Source organism: Lycorma delicatula, chromosome 4, assembly GCF_047948215.1.
Source record: "Lycorma delicatula isolate Av1 chromosome 4, ASM4794821v1, whole genome shotgun sequence".
NCBI classification, from domain to species: domain Eukaryota; kingdom Metazoa; phylum Arthropoda; class Insecta; order Hemiptera; family Fulgoridae; genus Lycorma; species Lycorma delicatula.
In genome coordinates, this window is record NC_134458.1 from 22,997,035 (window position 1) to 23,015,165 (window position 18,131).

An 18,131-nucleotide genomic window follows, 5' to 3' on the forward strand; every position below is an offset into this window, starting at 1 on the left:
TTCAAAACAACCTGTCATGGTGTGCACTTACACCATAAGAAGAACGTGAACACAAATTTTCATCAATTTATTTTCAGTAGTTTTTGCTTGATGTTGATTATTCATTACTAATAACATGTTGTTTTATATATATATATATATATATATACAGGTATATAGGTATATATCACCATTGGCAAGGTCTCGTGAATCATGAGACCTTGCTGATGGTGAGGGGGTTTCAGTGCTCAGTGACACAGAGTAGCTGGACCGAAGGTGCAACCATATTGGAGAGGTATCTGTTGAGAGCCAGACTAAGGAATGATTCCTGAAAGAGGGCAGAAGCTCTTTCAGTAGTTGTTAAGGGCGTATGTTAGGATGACTTAAACAGCCATATCAACATCACTCAATCCTCTGAGTACTGCGCATCTGAAAGCAATAGCAAACTAATTTTTTCTAAGAAAATGTAGCTCCTGCATTTTCATATAACAAAGATGGAGGCGCCTTCCTTGGTAAATTATTTCAGAGGTAAACTAGTACACCGTTTGGATTGGTAGTCCCCACCCGGAGGTGGGGACTACCAAAGAAGAGGTCACCAGAAAATTAAAAAATTAGATTCTATGAGTCGGAGCGTGGAAAGTTAGAAGTCTAAGAAAGGTTGGTAAGTTAGAAAATTTAAAGAGGGAAATGGATAGGATAAATGTAGATGTAGGAATTAGCGAGGTTTAGTGGGAAGAGGAAAACGACTTTTGGTCGGGTGAGTTTAGCTTCAAATAACTCAGCTTCAAATAATTAACTCAGCTCATAATAATAATTAACTCAGCTTCAAATAATGGGCAGGCCGGAGTACGTTTCATAATGAACAAGATAATAGGGAAGAGAGTAGAGTATTTCAAAATGCATAGCGATAGAATCATTGTAATAAGGATAAAATCAAAACCTAAACCGACAGCGATTGTTAACATCTATATACCTACAAGCACCCGTGATGATGATGAGGTAGAGTGTGTATATGAAGAAATTGACGAAGCAATTAAACACATAAAAGGGGAAGAAAATTTAATAATAGTTGGAGATTGGATTGCAAGCATTGGAAAAGGCAAGGAAGGAAATATAGTGGGTGAACACGGGCTTGGCAAAAGGAAAGAAAGGGGGTACCGACTTATAGAGATTTGCACGAAGTATAATTTAGTAATTGCCAACACCCAGTTTAAAAATCATAACAGAAGAATATACAAATGGAAAAAGCCAGATGATACTGCAAGGTATTAGATAGATTATATCATGGTTAAGCAAAGATTTAGAAATCAACTCATCGACTGCAAAGCTTACTTTGGAGAAGACATTAATAGTGCCATAATGTAGTGATAATGAAATGTAGATTGGGGTTTAAAATCCTGAAAAAAAGGTGTCAGATGAAACAGTGGAATTTAGAGAAGCTTGTTAAGGAGAAGGTAAAGAAGATTTTTGAGGAGGACATTGCAAGTTAGGAAAGTAAGGAAAATTTTAGGGTACATAAATTAAAATCTAATAATGTGTTAAACAAAGATGGAACGCCAATTTATAGTATGAAAGGAAAAGTCGATAGGTGGGTGGAATATATTGAGGAGTTATACGGAGGAAATGAATTAGAAAATGGTGTAATAGAGGAAGAAGAGGAAGTTCAAGAGTTTGAAAGGGGAGAAACAATACTGAGATCTGAATTAAAACATTAAAAGATTTGAATGACAGAAAGGCTCCTGGAATAAATGGAATACCAGTAGAATTATTGCGCAGTGCAGGTGAGAAAGCGATTGATAGATTATACAAACTGGTGAGTAATATTTATGAAAAAGGGGAAGTTCCGTCTGACTTCAAAAAGAGTGTTATAGACATGATACCAAAGGAAAAAGCAGGAGCAGATAAATGTGAAGAATCCAGAACAATTAGCTTAACTAGTCATGCATAAAAAAATTTAACTAGAATTCTATACAGAAGAATTGAGAGAAGAGTGGAAGAAGTGTTACGAGAAGAGCAATTTGGTTTCAGGAAAAGTATAGGGACAAGGGAAGCAATTTTAGGGCTCAGATTAACAGGAAGATTAAAGAAAAACAAACCAACATACTTGGCATTTATAGACCTAGAAAAGGCATTCGATAACATAGACTGGAATGAAATGTTCAGCATTTTAAAAAAATTGGGGTTCAAGTACAGAGATAGAAGAACAATTGCTAACATTTACAGGACTCAAACAGCAACATTAATAATTGAAGAATATAAGAAAGAAGCCGTAATAAAAAAGGGAGTCCAACAAGGATGTTCCCTATCCCCGTTACTTTTTAATCTTTACATAGAACTAGCGGTTGATTGTTAAAGAACAATCTAGATCCAGAGTAACAGTACAAGGTGAAAAGATAAAGATGCTATGATTTGCTGATGATATAGTAATTCCAGCAGAGAGTAAAAAAGATTTAGAAGAAACAATGAATGGCATGGATGAAGTCCTATGCAACAACTACTGCATGAAAATAAACAAGAACAAAACGAAAGTAATGAAATGTAGTAGAAATAACAAAGATGGACCACTGCATGTAAAAATAGCAAGAGAAAAGATTATGAAAGTAGACGAATTTTATTATTTGGACAAAAAACAATTACAAAAGATGGACGATGCAAGAGCGATATAAAATGCCAACTAGCACAGGCGAAACGAGCCTATAGTCAGAAACATAATTTGTTCACATTAAAAGTTAATTTAAACATCAGGAAAAGATTTTTGAAAGCATATGTTTGGAGTGTAGCTTTATATGGAAGTGAAACTTGGATGATCGGAGTACCAGAGAAGAAAAGATTAGAAGCTTTTGTAATCTGGTGCTACAGGAGAATCTTAAAAATCAGATGGCTGGATAAAGTGACAAATGAAGAGGTGTTGTGACAAATTGAAGAAAGAAGCATTTGGAAAAATATAGTTAAAAGAAGAGACAGACATGTAGGCCAAATGTTAAGGCATTCTGGAATAGTTGCTTTAATATTGTAGGGGCAGTTAGAAGAAAAAAAAATGCAGCCAGGCAACGTTTGGAATATGTAAAACAAATTGTTAGGGAAGTAGGATGTAGGGGGTATACTGAAATGAAACAACTAGCACTAGATAGGGAATCTTGGAGAGCTGCATCAAACCAGTCAAATGACTGAAGACAAAAAAAAATCTGATTGTACTATTTTATTCAATTTACAATTAGTTTCAATGTGTCAAAGCCAAAACTCTCAGAAACTGAATCAAATAACTTCTATTACGATTTTCTGCATTCTTTTAGGAAATCAAAACAGTACCTATAAAGGTAACTTTATTGGTACTGTTTTGATTTATTCATCAATTTTCAGGTGTGAATTAATCAGATGACTATTTAAGAGATGCCTTTACATTATTTCTTCATTTGTAATTTGATTTTATTACTTGTTAACAATTTCTATTGCTTAAATGATTTTTTCCTATTAAAACTGTCTGTCTTATTTTTATTTCACTCTTCTTTTTTATGTTTCTGGAGCATCATTAACCACTAATAAATGCCAAAAGCATGCACTGAGGGTGCATTCAATGTTTTTAAATTTGATGATCTATAGGAACCGGTTTATTAAACATAACCTTGGTTCCCCGACAGGAATCTTATTCTTTATGACTTTGGGGGTTGTCATCACCAAGACCCTAGTCACTGCAGCTTTTCTTCCCACTACACACTGAGCTACAGAACACTTTACACTATACACATACAGTACACCAATAACACTACACAATTAACAACATATACCCTTACACAACTACATTACAAAATTCTACATTATTTCTTTTTACACATACACTCGGTGATGTTGTGACACCTTTTGAAGCACAACCATAACTCAAGGTGGAAACTATTGTGCTGACGGGTGAATGGCTCTATGTAATGAGTCTCAAATAATGTCTCTGAGCACCGGGGCAAACCTACTTGTATTTTGCTCTAGCTCCAGTACGCGGACGCTCTGCTGGGGTGGTCCATTATATCGTAGGTATTAGTGGGACCAAAATTTCAGTTCCAAAAATAAATTCTATGAAAAGATTTGGTAGTCCATCTTAAAAAATCACCAATTTTAGTCTAGTGAAAATGCCTCGGTCAGCTCTTCTGACGAAGATAATATTACTGCAGAAGAGAATATACTGAATTCTAATCTAAAATATAAGAATATTCATTTTGTTGTTGTTCGGAATAATCAGGAGGGTGGCTCCCTTCAAAAGGTCTCACCTTTCCTGATTGGACCGGTGACACAAATGTGTCACCGGTTTCATTGGTTCTCTGAAGAACATCAGAAAACTATGAGACAGAACGATTCTGATAGAAAGATTTAATGATGAGCAGAGCGTTCCCTGTTACATCTCAACAAATACCAGCTGGGGATAATTTTTTGCCGTGACCTTCTGGAGATGGATGCGAATGAAATTGCTGATGAACTTTGCAACCAAGAAGTTGTGGAGGTGAAAAGAATAAAGAGTGGAAGAGTGGAAGAACCTACACCTTTCCTTATATTAACTTTTAGTCTTCCGGTACCACCAGAGAAGGTAAAAGTGGGTTACCTGTCGGTTCGAGTGCAACCTTTCATCCCCAACCCACGATGATGCTTTCAATGCCAAGTGTACGGTCATACCGCAACTTCTTGTTCAAAATCTGCAATTTGCGCTCATGTGCAAAAGAAGGTCATGACACCAACTACCAGGGAAAAGAAAAATTTGCTAACTTTTATGGAACACATTCAGCTCAATCTTAAGATTGCCCAACTTTTATGGAACAGAAGGCAATGCTAAAAATCTATACCGAGCAAAAGCTTTCTTTCCCAGCCAACCAAAGAGAATATTAAAAGACAGTTAACTCTTGAAACCTCATTAAATCAGACATCTCTTTTGCTACTGCGACATCAATTAAAGCCCCTATAAATGCAAACAACCAACAGTGCGGATCCTGCAGTGAACTGAAAAAGCTTGTTCAGGTTATCTGATCAGGTTACTTCACTTACTGCAACTATCTCTGACTTAACAGAGATGTGTAAGAAGTTGGTAGTTGCAGCTAGTGAAGCTAACATTAGTGGGATCCTCTAGAAAGTTCCTGTCCCTTTGTGACAGGAGTAAACGCAGCTGGTGGTAAGCCACCCAATAAGCTCCTTCTAAAGGCAGCCCACACAATCACCTCCTCTGGGATGTCTGCAATATCCCATTTCTCTAAATCTCCCCTCCAACATCACATCTACTGGAGGATATGGTAGAGGAACCGCCCGACCCTAGGGCATCAGAGGTTTTTAAACCAAAAATTTGAAAAAGAAAAACTGAATCACTTAGAACTAAATTTTTCATATATATTTATCTGTATTTTTGTATCTAACTATTTTTATGAGCATTATTCAGTGGAACGTTAGAGGTCTTCAGTCCCACATTGAAGATGTTAGAGTGCTGATGCGTGCACATGAAACATTAATAATGTACTTCCAAGAAACACATCTATTACAGCAAGATGCGGTAACACTCAGAGGCTATACATGTGAGAGTTACGATTGTCTTGTAGATACTAGAGTGGTGGTGTTGCTATTTTCATGCAGAATGAGGTGTCGGCTACAAGACTACCACTAGTTACCCTCATTCCTACTGTTGCTGTAAAAATCTCATTCCGGTTTAAATTACATATCTGCAATTTGTATCTCTCACTGAAATCTGAGTTCAATGTTCTAGAAATATCAAATCTCTCAAGCAAATTCCATCATTGATGTCGTTAGTGGTAGCAGACTTCAACGCCCACCATATTTCCTAGGGCTCATATTTCTGCTCCGCTCGAGGAAATATGATAAACAGAGTCAGACAAGACTTGGACAGAAGACTTTGTCTTCTGAATGATGGATCATACACATTTATGTCTTCATCTTCTGGTACACTGTCAAACATCAACCTCTCCTTATGTTTACCGAATTTACTCTCTCGTCTTAATTGGTTTGCTTGTGACGACCTTCACGGCAGTGAGCACACAGGCCAATTATTATAACCACTGGTGTCGACCGCAAGGCGAATAAAAGGCCACGGATATGGATTGTTCAAAGGCAGATTGGAACGGTTACCATAAATCCTTCCCATCACAGTATGACGATGGTGCAGACGCCCTTGACAAGCTTACGTCTCTGATACTTCTGCTAATAGATATATCCCACAAACATCGCAAAACACAAGACGTCTTTCTGTTCCTTGGTGGAATAATGATTGCCGAAATGCTATTAGCAATCGACGACAGGCACTGCGCAAATTTACCTGCAGGCCTACAAATAAACACTTAGATTTACACCATAAGGCTAGAGCAGTATGTAGTCCGAGTATTCTTGGACGCTAGGAGGAGGTCATGAAGGAAATACGTGGACACCATCTCACGCACTACTCCCACGTCTGCTGTGTGGAAGAAGATCCGTACAATTTGTGGATCACCAAAACAATCCATTCTCAGATTTATTCATGAAGAACTCCTTACATCACCTTCTGCACCGTTCGGTATCTTTCACCTCATCATACAGTAACGAATTTCAAAGGTACAAAACAAAGACGGAAGTACTACCGTTAAACGTTAGTGATTCCATCGGTGAATTAAAAGCTCCATTTTTATTTAACGAGTTGTCACACGCACTTAAAAACTCACATGACCTCCCCCGCACCTGACAACATTCGTCTCATTATGATATCGCACCTTCCAAATTCAGCGCTACAACACCTATTGTGAATTAATAATGGTTTATTCTCCTCACAAGCTTTCCCTTCGGTCTGGTCAAAAGCCATTGTCATATCAGTGCTTAAGTAAAGACATAGAAAGCCCCTCAAGCTACCGCCCTATCACCTTGACAAACGTCTTATGCAAAATAATGGAAAGAATGTTGAACCGGAGGCTCACATGGTACTTAGAGACAAATGGCCTTTTATTTTCAGAGAAGTGTGGTTTTCGACAAGGATGATCATCCATTGACCATTTTGTCATTGGAAACAGCCCAGAACGCTTTCCTGCTACGCCAGCGCCTCGTCGCTATCTTCTTTGACATCACGATGGCGTTCGACACGGCCTGGCGACGTGGTGTCCTAAATACCCTCAAAGAATGGAGAGTAAAAAGCAACACGCTGGCTTTTATCACAAGTTTTTAAATGACCGAACTTTCCGTGTTCGTGTTGGAGATTCTCTATCGGGTAGGGTCAGTTTAGAGAATGGAGTCCCTCAAGGAAGTGTATTAAGTGTCACCTTGTTCGCTGTAGCCATCAACAGTATTACTGATTGTGTGCACCCTCCTGTTCCATGTTCGTTGTTTGCTGATAATTTTGCCGTATATATTACGTCCCGTTCAACAGACACAGCAGGGAGACTACTACAGAACACAATATCTCGCCTTGAAGCTTGGTCCAAGGTGACCGGCTTCACATTTTCACCTGAGAAAACAAAATGTGTAGTCTTTTCTCGTTTGCGGGACCCATCTAAGTTTTTAGGTTTGATTTTTGATAACCGTCTTACGTGGATCAAACACATAAAAGAACTAAAAAGTAAATGTTCCAAACTGCTAGATATGCTACGAGTTCTTAGCAACACCAATTGGGGAGCCGATAGGTTATGTATGTTGCGATTTTATTATTCCTTAGTTCGTTCCCGTTTAGATTACGGTTGTACCGCCTACTCTTCAGCGCGTAATACCGCGCTGAAAATGTTAGATGCTGTACATCACGCTTCTCTTCATCTTGCTACAGGGGCTTTTAGATCAAGCCCTGTCACTAGCATACTTGTTGAGTGCGGTGAACAATCACTTTGGGATAGACGTGACCAACTTTCAGCATCTTAATTTGCCGTCTTAAAGGGCAACCGAATCAATCGGCTTTCACCACAGTTCTTAAATAAGTAAATATGTTTTGGAAATTTTTATTGACGTAGAGGCAGTATTTCCTTCCTTGTGTTAGAGTTCTGTCCTCTATGAGTTGGAACGCCGCAATGTTCCCGTAGCCCTGCAAGCCGTAGTGCGTAACTATTTGTCTAACCGTACGGCTCTGTTTAGAGATCCGCAACTGGTTGTGGAAAAGTCCGTCACCAGGGGAAGCCCGCAAGGTTCCGTTCTCGGCCCCCTGCTATTTGACGGATTTCTGAGACTGACATTCCCAGAAGGGGTCGCGGCGCAGGCTTCGCCGGTGACTGTCTCCTGTTGGTTCGTGGTAATTCACGACCACAGCTAGAAGACCGGGTGCAGGCGGCTTTGTTGACCGCAGAGAGCTGGATGGACATGCAAAATTTAAAGATTTCTGTGTCCAAGATGAAGTTTATGCTTCTCAAGGGTACAGAAAAATTATCGTACAGTCGTAACCCCCACATTAAGTATAAAGGCTGTGTAATCAGCCGAGTAAGGGTTCATATGTACCTAGACGTTTTGTTTGATGAGAAGTTGCTGTTTAACAACCACATTAGGCAAGTAGCGGCAGACGCCGTCTCTGTGATGCACAAGCTTAGGAGAATTGCTTGGAAGGATTACGGGCTGTCGAGCCGTCATTTGTACATGGTGTACCGATATCTTTTCGAAAGTATGGCCTCTTATGCTGCGTCCGTTTAGCGCATAGGTTGGACAGAAATCGAGCACTTCTCCACAATTTAAGGAGTGGAGTGCCCACCGCAGAGCATTAATAGTATACACTGGTGTTTTTAAAACAACCTCCTACGAGGCTACCACCGTATTGGGAAAAGTTCTCCCATTCGATTTAGTGGTGAAAGTTCGGGCGACCATGTGGAAGTTGCGAACAGGAATGGAGGCTGAGGTATTTGGGATGCGGTTTCAAGACTGGCCTGCACCTGAGTGGAACAGTGATCACAGTGCACCGGTTCTAAATTTCGTTCAGTTGCCCATCTCCCGCCTGAGGAGGAGGCTTTACAGCCTCGCGATGGATGCATGGCGGCAAGAATGGCACATCACGACTAAGGGAAGGTCCTTGTATAGATTTATACAGGACTTGGGGGATGGTATGCCTCTCCTTCGTTTTTAAGGGCAGCGAGTACCCAGGGTCTCTTCAACCACGCGAACTTGAAAAAATATTTGTTTCGGTTCCGCCTGGCAGCTGATGAGCTGTGCGTCTGCGGGGAGATCCAGTCGAACGAACATATGATGTTCGACTCCCCAGCTCTTGGGGGGAGGGGCAGAACTCAGGCCACCCTGGAACTTAGTGGTCAAGAGGAAAATTGACCATTCATAAGCGGCGAGTCAATGTGACGTGAGCCGCATTGTCGGACCGTGTGGGTGTTCCTTGATGCTGTTGCTTTGTTTAACCGGCATCGGTAGTTTATTTAAGGGAAAGACTTCTACCTCGCTGCTGTGGGAAGCTACCCGTGAGTTATGGCTGGCCGTCAGCCAATTAAATCTCCAAGCGCTGTAATATTGGTGGACAGGCACCTGCTAACATTCAGCGACCTAGGCGTGGCAGCGAATTGCTGTCTTGACTAGATAAATTTAATTTATTGAATGTCATATATATTTTGGTAGGGTGCGCCTACCCATTTTAGTGATATATGATAAGTGAGCGGTGGGACACGGACAAGTGATGTGTGGCACCTTGCTTAGTTCGCTCACGCAATTAGTTTAGCTCTAGGAGCTAGTTAGGACAGTGGTCGCTACACTGATTCGAGGCTCAGTAGCCGTTTGTGGCACAGACATTCGCTCTTATGCTTTAGAGCGACCGAATGGGGTGGTGCCAGGAGAAATGCCATGCTAATCAAATTTACTACAGTTCTTGCGAATCCTAATTTACAAAGCTATGAGAACCATCCACGATCCACTGTACCTGTGGGTGTACGTATCCGGCGGTTACTACAGCTTTTAAACGTAGACATACCTCCTATTTTTCCAACGTATCCCTGTTCGTATCCGCCGTGGAAAATCAACCTTATAAATTTTATTTTTGATCTCACCATGTACAAGAAACAATTAAAACCTATCGTCTTTCAGCAAAATTTTCACCATATCCTTTCCAGAATAAACCCAGACGCAATAGAATACACAGATGGATCGAAACAGAATGATACAGTTGGATGTGCATTTATTCTTAATAGAATCTATACTTTTTGGTCTACCTAATAGTATTACAAGGATATTTACTGCAGAACTGGACGCTGTCAATAAGGCGTTAAAATATCGTTAACACAAAATACCGTCATATCTTTATTTGTATCGACTCGTTTAGTTCAGTCCAAGCTTTGGAAGATTTTTACTCTAGACATCTGTTGGTCAACGAAATCTATAACGCAATCGCCGAATTGAACCATCGGAACACACAAGTGAGTTTCTGCTGGATCCCTAGCCATGTGGGAATTGTGGGCAATGAACGCGCTGATTCTGCTGCTAGGGATGCATGTAGTCAATCTTCTTTCACCAATCGTGTTACTACATGAGATTTTAACAATTGTGTAAAACACGCTCTTCGAACGAAGTGGCAAGGTGACTGGACTGCCACAGTGGATAATAAACTCCGATACATTAAAAACACTGTGTTGCCATGGGACTCGCCTGTTAGAAAACGCCGTCGAGAGAAAGTAGTCCTTTATCGATTGCGGTTAGGCCATACTAGAGTCACACACGGATGTCTAATGTCAAAAGTAAATGCACCAACATGCGTAAGATGCAACTGCCGCTTGACTGTGCGCCACATTCTTTTGGACTGCAATTGTTATGCGGCATTGCGTCGTAAATTTAAATTGCCCAGGAAAATTTTTCAAATCCTGGGCAATAATATGGAGGTTTTGGACCAGGTCTTTTTATATCGTAGATGTATTAATATTTCGCATACCTTTTAATAGTGGTACGTGTTTATATTTTCTTTTGTTAACCGAGAAGGCGCCTTTTACACTCCTCTCGGAGTTTGTTATATTTTCATTTTTATTTTGTTTTTATACATAGTTGTTTTTATTTATTTTTAAGTTTTTTATCTGTGATAGCAGTTTTATTCTTTTTTTAGTGTATTTTATGTTATTAGTTGTTAACTTTTAGTTTTTTAATATTTTAGTTTTTAACTAGGATTAGTTTTTTATCTTAATTTTTTAGTCTTCCCCTTATCCAAGTAGGGACTCTTTAAACCCCTCTTGGAATTTTTTAAACTCTTTTTATTTTAGTTAAATTTTACGTTTTTAGTTTTAAGCTTGTTTTTAATTTCATATTTTACAGTTGTGATTTAGTTTTAAGTGTTTTTAAAAATAAAACTTTCAGCTGTGATATTAGTCGTAAGTTTTTGTTTACTTTTTTAGTTTTTATCTTCCCGCCGCGCAATTCTCCCACCATAGCGGCACTGCGGCCCCACCACTCGCAGGCTCCAATAAAAGAGTGTGCACGACAGTGAATTTTTAATTCATCGTCGACCACCACCTGGAGAAGACAAAAAAGAAGATGGAAGAGGACAGAAGAAGTTACCTGGCAGCCTCAACGTGGGACAACCCGGCGGATGCTAACATCCCCGCCGAAGCAGCAGGCCTAGCCGGCCCGCCGAGGGAGCCGCTGGACGCGGACGCTACCTTCCCGCTCCAGCTCGCCGGGCTTCAATCGCCCTGGCCGGCGGACTCAGCAGCAGGAGCCGGCCCAGCGAGGGTTCGCTAAGGGAGAACCGGGAGCCGGGAGAGCCGGCCGCGCCGGCTAAAGATGAACGACGCCGATCCGATACTGCGGGGCCACCACTGCCACGCTGTAGTGGAGACTCAACTGCCGCTGAGGGGAAGCCCGGTCTGATTTCAATGGGCGAGCCGCAACTCCCCGACTTCACCAGAGACCAGTTTCCAGACCCAACAGCTCTTCTCAGAGCTAACGCAAAAAATGGCCCTCTTCAATGTCACCATAAGGTTGTAAATTACAAGCTGTCAAAGCCATTTGACAACAGTTCTTCTCAGGGCAACCATAAGGTTATTAATTACAACGAGCCATGGAAGCCAATCAATGACAACAACAGCCCTTCTCAGATCTACTACAAGGTTATTAAGTGTCCCGTGCTATTGAAGCCATTCGGCGACAATATATATATATATACATACAAATATAGTAATAGCAAAGCATTGCTGGGTCTACTAGTAGTTCAATAAAATCTTATTTAAATTGATTCACAAGTCCTCAAACTGCAGTTTATCATATGAGGGAATAACAATGCCAAAAATCTGGTCATCACCTGTTCAACCACATGCAGGAATGTAATTTATTCCTTTTTTTTACTAGAAGTTAATTTCATGAGGATATCTTACAGCAGTTCCATTTAAAAGGAATTTCTTGATGCTCCCTCCTATTGTAGTGAAAACTACAGTATATGTTGTTATACAACATTTTGTGATGATAGTAGTATTAAAAATATGTTTACAAGAGGCTGGCTATTGATGTTAATATTTACAGAATATGTTTAACAAACCCCGCAATGCTCTCCTGGTAACTTGACTGTCATCTCAGCAAGGAGGGGGGCATCTTATACAAGTTGTCAAAGTATGGTAAAATTCTGCAATTATCATGTCTGTTCAATTTTAGTAGGACAAGAACTATGCCAAATGAATTTAAAAAAAAAGACATGATGGTAATCATATTTACTAACAATAATGAAATTAACCGACTTGAACAAATTTCCTGGGTCCTCCAAATTTATTTTGGTGGAAATATCTGAAGGAGATAGTATATTAAAATAATTCTAGAATAATATCAATAAAGTCATTACAGACAAGCCCTTAAAATATTAAAATAAATATTTAGATATGTTCATTCTGTAGGTTTTTAAAAAAATGGCTGGAAAACCAGAATCTATGTAATGATATAACTACTAGTTTATTCAGTATTACTAGTTCAATGAGGTAAACTATTAGATGCTTAGGTAAATTTGTAGCAGAAAACTCATTAAATTACATTAAAATAATTTTTTAAAATCAATATTTCTTGGTTTACATAATACTTGCTTTTGTCAACTAATAAAAATTGTAATAGCTTTGAAACTATTTAATTTTAAACCTATCACGTAAAAAATTTCTAAAAGTTTTCTAAAAGTACTTCTAAAAGTTTTCTAAGAAATGAATCATGCAACTAAAATTATCATAAAATTTGATTTAAAATCTTGAAAAAAAAAATGCAATTTTTTTTTATTACATTACTTCCTGATCAGAGGTAGCTAGTTTGTAAATTGATTGTCTCCTATCTCTACTATTCTTTGATAATGTATAGACTCTGATCTGGTGGGTGTATAAACTAGTAATTGAAGTCTCTGTCAGATAAATCTAGGTTTCTTATTCCTTGTAAACTCTAATCTCAAATATTTAAAATAGAAACTTACAAATTCAGAAGACTGTTTATCCTCTGACAATTTGTATATTTAAATTTCTAAACGTAAAAATTACTATGCAATGTTTAATTTATTATGAAGAAAAAAGATTCTACCTAAAAAAAAAAAAAAACAGAACAAGAAGAGTCTCATCATTTACAGTTCTATTAGATAATCAAATATATATAAACATGCAGTTTTTATCTGGTTGGGAATTGTATATTTTCACTGCTCTAAGGAAACACACATTAATGAACAAAGGGTTAAGTACATCCACATTTTATTCCAAATCAAAGTTTCTACTGACCACTGTTACTGGCACAAAGAATTAAAACTACGATCAATAACAATAATTGTGTTGTGCTATAAATGCTGATATATTACAACAAACATTCTCAAGAGAAATGGAAACGCGTTTACAACAGTGAAATTTACATATTATATATTTGTTATATATGCAATAACAATATTCATAAATACATATATGTATTTTTTTAAATTTTCATATTTTAAAATTTAATAAAATGTTTAAAGATAAAATTAAGTTTTAGCTAAATATAAACACCAGATATAGTAAAACAATTCTCAAAATGTAATGATTTGAAGAATTTCTCTTAGAAGTAGTGTAAAATTATGATGAAATATGCACTTCATGAATAATAATAATAATTCATTTATTCATTTTAGAATAATATTTTACTATTATTCTAAAACTTTATTAAAAAAATCAACAAATTTGACACTGTCATTAACCAAAATTTCCTATCATAATCATGACAGATAATGAAATGATTTAAACTTTAATAAATTTTTTTATTGTATGTATTCTATAATAATTATTGTGTTTGTATTTTACATAGATGAAAGAAATTCTTGAAATTCTAGATGAAAATAATTCTTATCTATGTTTTGGTAAGATTTTGTTATCATATCTGTTGTTTAGCGTTTTTAATACATAATACTAATGTTTCAGTAAAGTAGTATAGAATGTTATCGTGAGCCTGAAGTAAAATTAAATCAAAAGTTTTCTAACTGCCAATTTTCTTTCTGATTTCTAATCTACAGTGTCACAGCGTTCTCTCAAAAGAAAAATAATCGGCGGATAACTTTTTGAAAAAATGGTTGATTATTTTTTTGAAATAAATCCAATTTGAGAAATAGGAAAATACAGAATATGGCAATTACATAAAAAATACTGCTGTTAATGTTATTAGATTATTAATAAATATATACGAATGTACAGGAACATTGCTAAAAGTAAATAAATATATTACCAATTTATTTAAGTACAGGTCAAAACTATATCACAATAAAACTGAGTCATTAATAGTTTTTTTCTCTAATTGGTTTGTAACTAGTAATGATTAAATAATTCATGAACATTTCAATAAATCTCTTATCTATTTTCATTAATGAGTCTTACTACATTATATACTTTATAACAGCCAGTGATGGATAAATGTAAACAATTTCACCAATAATAAGAGATAATACTTTAATTGGTTTTTCTATTTGTCCCTTAATTATTGTTATCTGTTAATAATTTATCTAAAATTCAAACTGATCTGAATTTAAGAAATCATAAGATTCATTCAATTGTTCATGCCGTGCATATAGCAACTTGTGATAGAAAAGCAGTTGAGTCTGGTTCGAAGACAAAGCTTGCAGTTAAATCTCATTCCGTTGATTACTTTTTTGCGTATAAAGAATTCGATAAACATAAAAGCCAAAGAAATTTCCAGTGATGGGTAAATTATTTATTGTACCAATCTTCAGGTTTCTGTTGAACATATTAAACAATTTGACAAATGTCATATCTGCATCTAAAATTAGGAATAGATGAATGTGGATTTTTGAAAACTTACCTTTCGGTACAGTCAGTACCCAACACAGTTAATGAACCCAAACTTTCTAAGTACAAAGGTATCACTGCGAAGAAGTTTAAGAATTTTGGAGTAAAAAAGTTATTGATAAGCAGTTGCTTCAGATTCTCAAGAAAACTAAGAAAATGTGGATCAATTTCTGAGTTAGGTGCAAAAACGTTTGAAGGTACAATCGCAACTGACCTCAAGTTGACAAATATCTTAGCCAGTAACATGTCACATAGTAGTCTATACCCATGCACTTGGTGTTTCACAAGAAAAAATGAACAAAATTTGTAGCCCTCTCAGATCTCCAAAAAATGTACTGGAAAATTGTGAGAAGTGGTATGTGACTGGATCTAAGAAAGAACAAGTGAAAGATTATTTCAACTGTATTCATCCGCCTTTATTTGCGACAGATTAAAAATAAGATAGTCTTGGACATTATTCCACGGCTAGAATTACACCTAATGATGTTAGGTGTAGTCAATACGCTTTTTGCACACATGTCCAAAGATTATGAAAAAAAATCTCTTCCTTGGACCAAAGCTTGTTATGTTCAGCATGAAGTCAGTTACAGCTACAGTGCTCCAACCTTCAAGGGTAATTTATGTAAAAGGCTTCTGGATAATGTGGATGTTTTGCACAGCATGAAAAATATAGGTTTAGTAAAATACATAACAGTTTTTGATAACTTCAGGAATGTTGTGAATGCATGTTTTGAAAAAAGATACAAAAAATATATAGAGTCTTTCAAACAAAGTTACATAGACTTAGGAGTCAGCATTACTCCTAAAGTTCATGCGGTCTTATTTCATGAAGCGCAATTTTGTGATAAAAAAAGAAGCGGGGTTAGGATTTTTCAGTGAACAGGCACTGGAATCTGTGCACTTCAAATCATCTGTGTTTTTTCAAATTATCTTGGGAGATTTGCAAGGTTTTTCAAAACATCCAGATTATCTGAAAAAACTTATACATGCTATTTATGCCAATACAATAATTCGTATCTAAATTCACAGTGCATTTTACCATGTAATATTAGCCAATGAGAAAAAATGATTAATAACTCGAATTTTCTGTGAAATAGATATATAGTATTTGCATTAATTGTTATAGAATATTGCATTTTATTTTATTTTCAACATAATTGAAAATATGTAAATTCGTGTACTTTAATAAAAATTAAATAACATTTACAGCAGTATTTTCTACTTGATTGCCATATTCTGAATTTTCTTAATGCTAAAACTGGATTTTTTTTTAGAAAAATAATCAGCTATTTTGTCAAAAATTCCTTTTGAAATCCATCCTTTTGAAAGGATGCTGTGACACTAAATTAGAAATCAGAAAGAAAATTGGCAGTAAGAAAACCTTTGATTTAATTTTACTTCAGGCTCACCATGAGTGTTTGATGATTGATAAATTAATATAAATACAAAAGCATTAATACTCACTGCTATTACAGCTCTTGCATGTTCATTCTCAAAGTTGATTCCCTCACTCACTTTTCCACGAAATATGGCAAACATTAATCCACCTTTCTTTTGATTTAAATTTGCTGCAAAGTATGCAGACATTACTTCTTTCATTTCTTTTGTAGTCTTTGGTTCTTCAAACAAAGTTTTGCACTGAGAAATCTGAGTTAACATACCAGACTCACGCCACCTACATTTTAGAAAATAATCTAATTAAAAGAGAAACAAAAACAGAATATAATCTCCTTGATTGGGAGGTTTGGAATTAACTAAGTTCCTAAGGTAACTAAGTACCTTCTTTGTGCACCTTCAGTGCAGAAATTATTTGGACTTGAGTTTGAAACCTTATGAAAGACAAACTACTCATCCAATTTCAAAACAAGTTTCTTCAAAATTTACATAATTTTGTTTTGCATTTGGTGATTTTTACTAATCTTTTAAAGTATAATTTGCTGTGAGAATGGAAAAAAGCACCACCTTTAGAGTCTTCAGTTGCTCAGCCTGACTTTAATTGCTTACCATTAAATTATTACTTCACCAGTCCCATCCTAATATTTTTACTCAAAGTAGTTTATTCTACAGTGTTCAGAAAGTTGCTGTGCACTGGAATTATGGAAGTCTGATGACAAAACTTTCTTAATTATTACTTTTTATTTTTATTTCATTATTTTATAGAAATGGATATTACAATAACTGGAATAGTTTATAAAAGGTGTTGAAAATGACCTCCTCCAACATCAATTCAACACTGCATACATTTCAATTTGTTTTCAAATACTTTAAGCAGCTGACGTTCTGGAATGTCTTGTATGAATGCTGTTATTGCAGTTTTTAGTTCATCAATCATATGTGTTGTGATACACTGCTTGTTTTGCTGTCCCCCATAGAAAGTAATCTGGGGGAGTCAGATTGGGTGATTGTGCAGGCCATAAACCCCTTGGAATGATTTGTTCACCAAAGACATTTCATAAAAAGGTCATTGACTTGTTAGCTGTGTGCACTGTCAATGCACATCTTGTTGGAACCAACCGTGATTGATTTCCACTTCTGTTAACTGACTAATGAAGTTTGTTAAAGAGCACAATAATCATCACTATTAAGTGTATTTTCAAAAAAGATTGGACCCACAATGCAGATTCTACTCATACCGACCCGGACTTCAATTTTCACTTCGCATAAAGATTGTTTGTGGGGGTTAGTTTCTACCATAGTTGTGTATTTTCTGAATTAATATACCCTCCCGAATGAAACCATGCTTCATCTGTAAAAAACGTAACGTTGAGGATAACTACAGAATTTAGGTCAATAAAACATTTAAAACCATTGACAATAATTTAGTCTTTTGCCATGATCTGTAGGTTTCGATTCTTAAACAAACATTACTTTAGAGGGAAAAGTTTCAGTTTTCTCTTACAGCTTTAGCAAGTCTGATATCTTGCTGCTGTGCTACCGTATGCATTGACTTGGATGGCTTTTGCCCATAGCATCTGAAATATCAAGCAG

At 36.7% G+C, this 18,131-nt stretch overlaps 1 protein-coding gene across 7 annotated transcripts in view; it reads right to left on the reverse strand.

The window, feature by feature from the left end:
• LOC142323195 (Fanconi anemia group J protein-like) overlaps window positions 1-18,131 on the reverse strand; it is a 428,180-nt gene that overhangs the window by 34,264 nt on the left and 375,785 nt on the right. For all 7 annotated transcript variants that reach the window (XM_075362519.1, XM_075362514.1, XM_075362517.1 and 4 more), the window contains one exon: window positions 16,608-16,818. In XM_075362519.1, coding sequence (XP_075218634.1) covers window positions 16,608-16,818 — 211 coding nt within the window. The remainder of the gene's footprint in view (window positions 1-16,607; window positions 16,819-18,131) is intronic.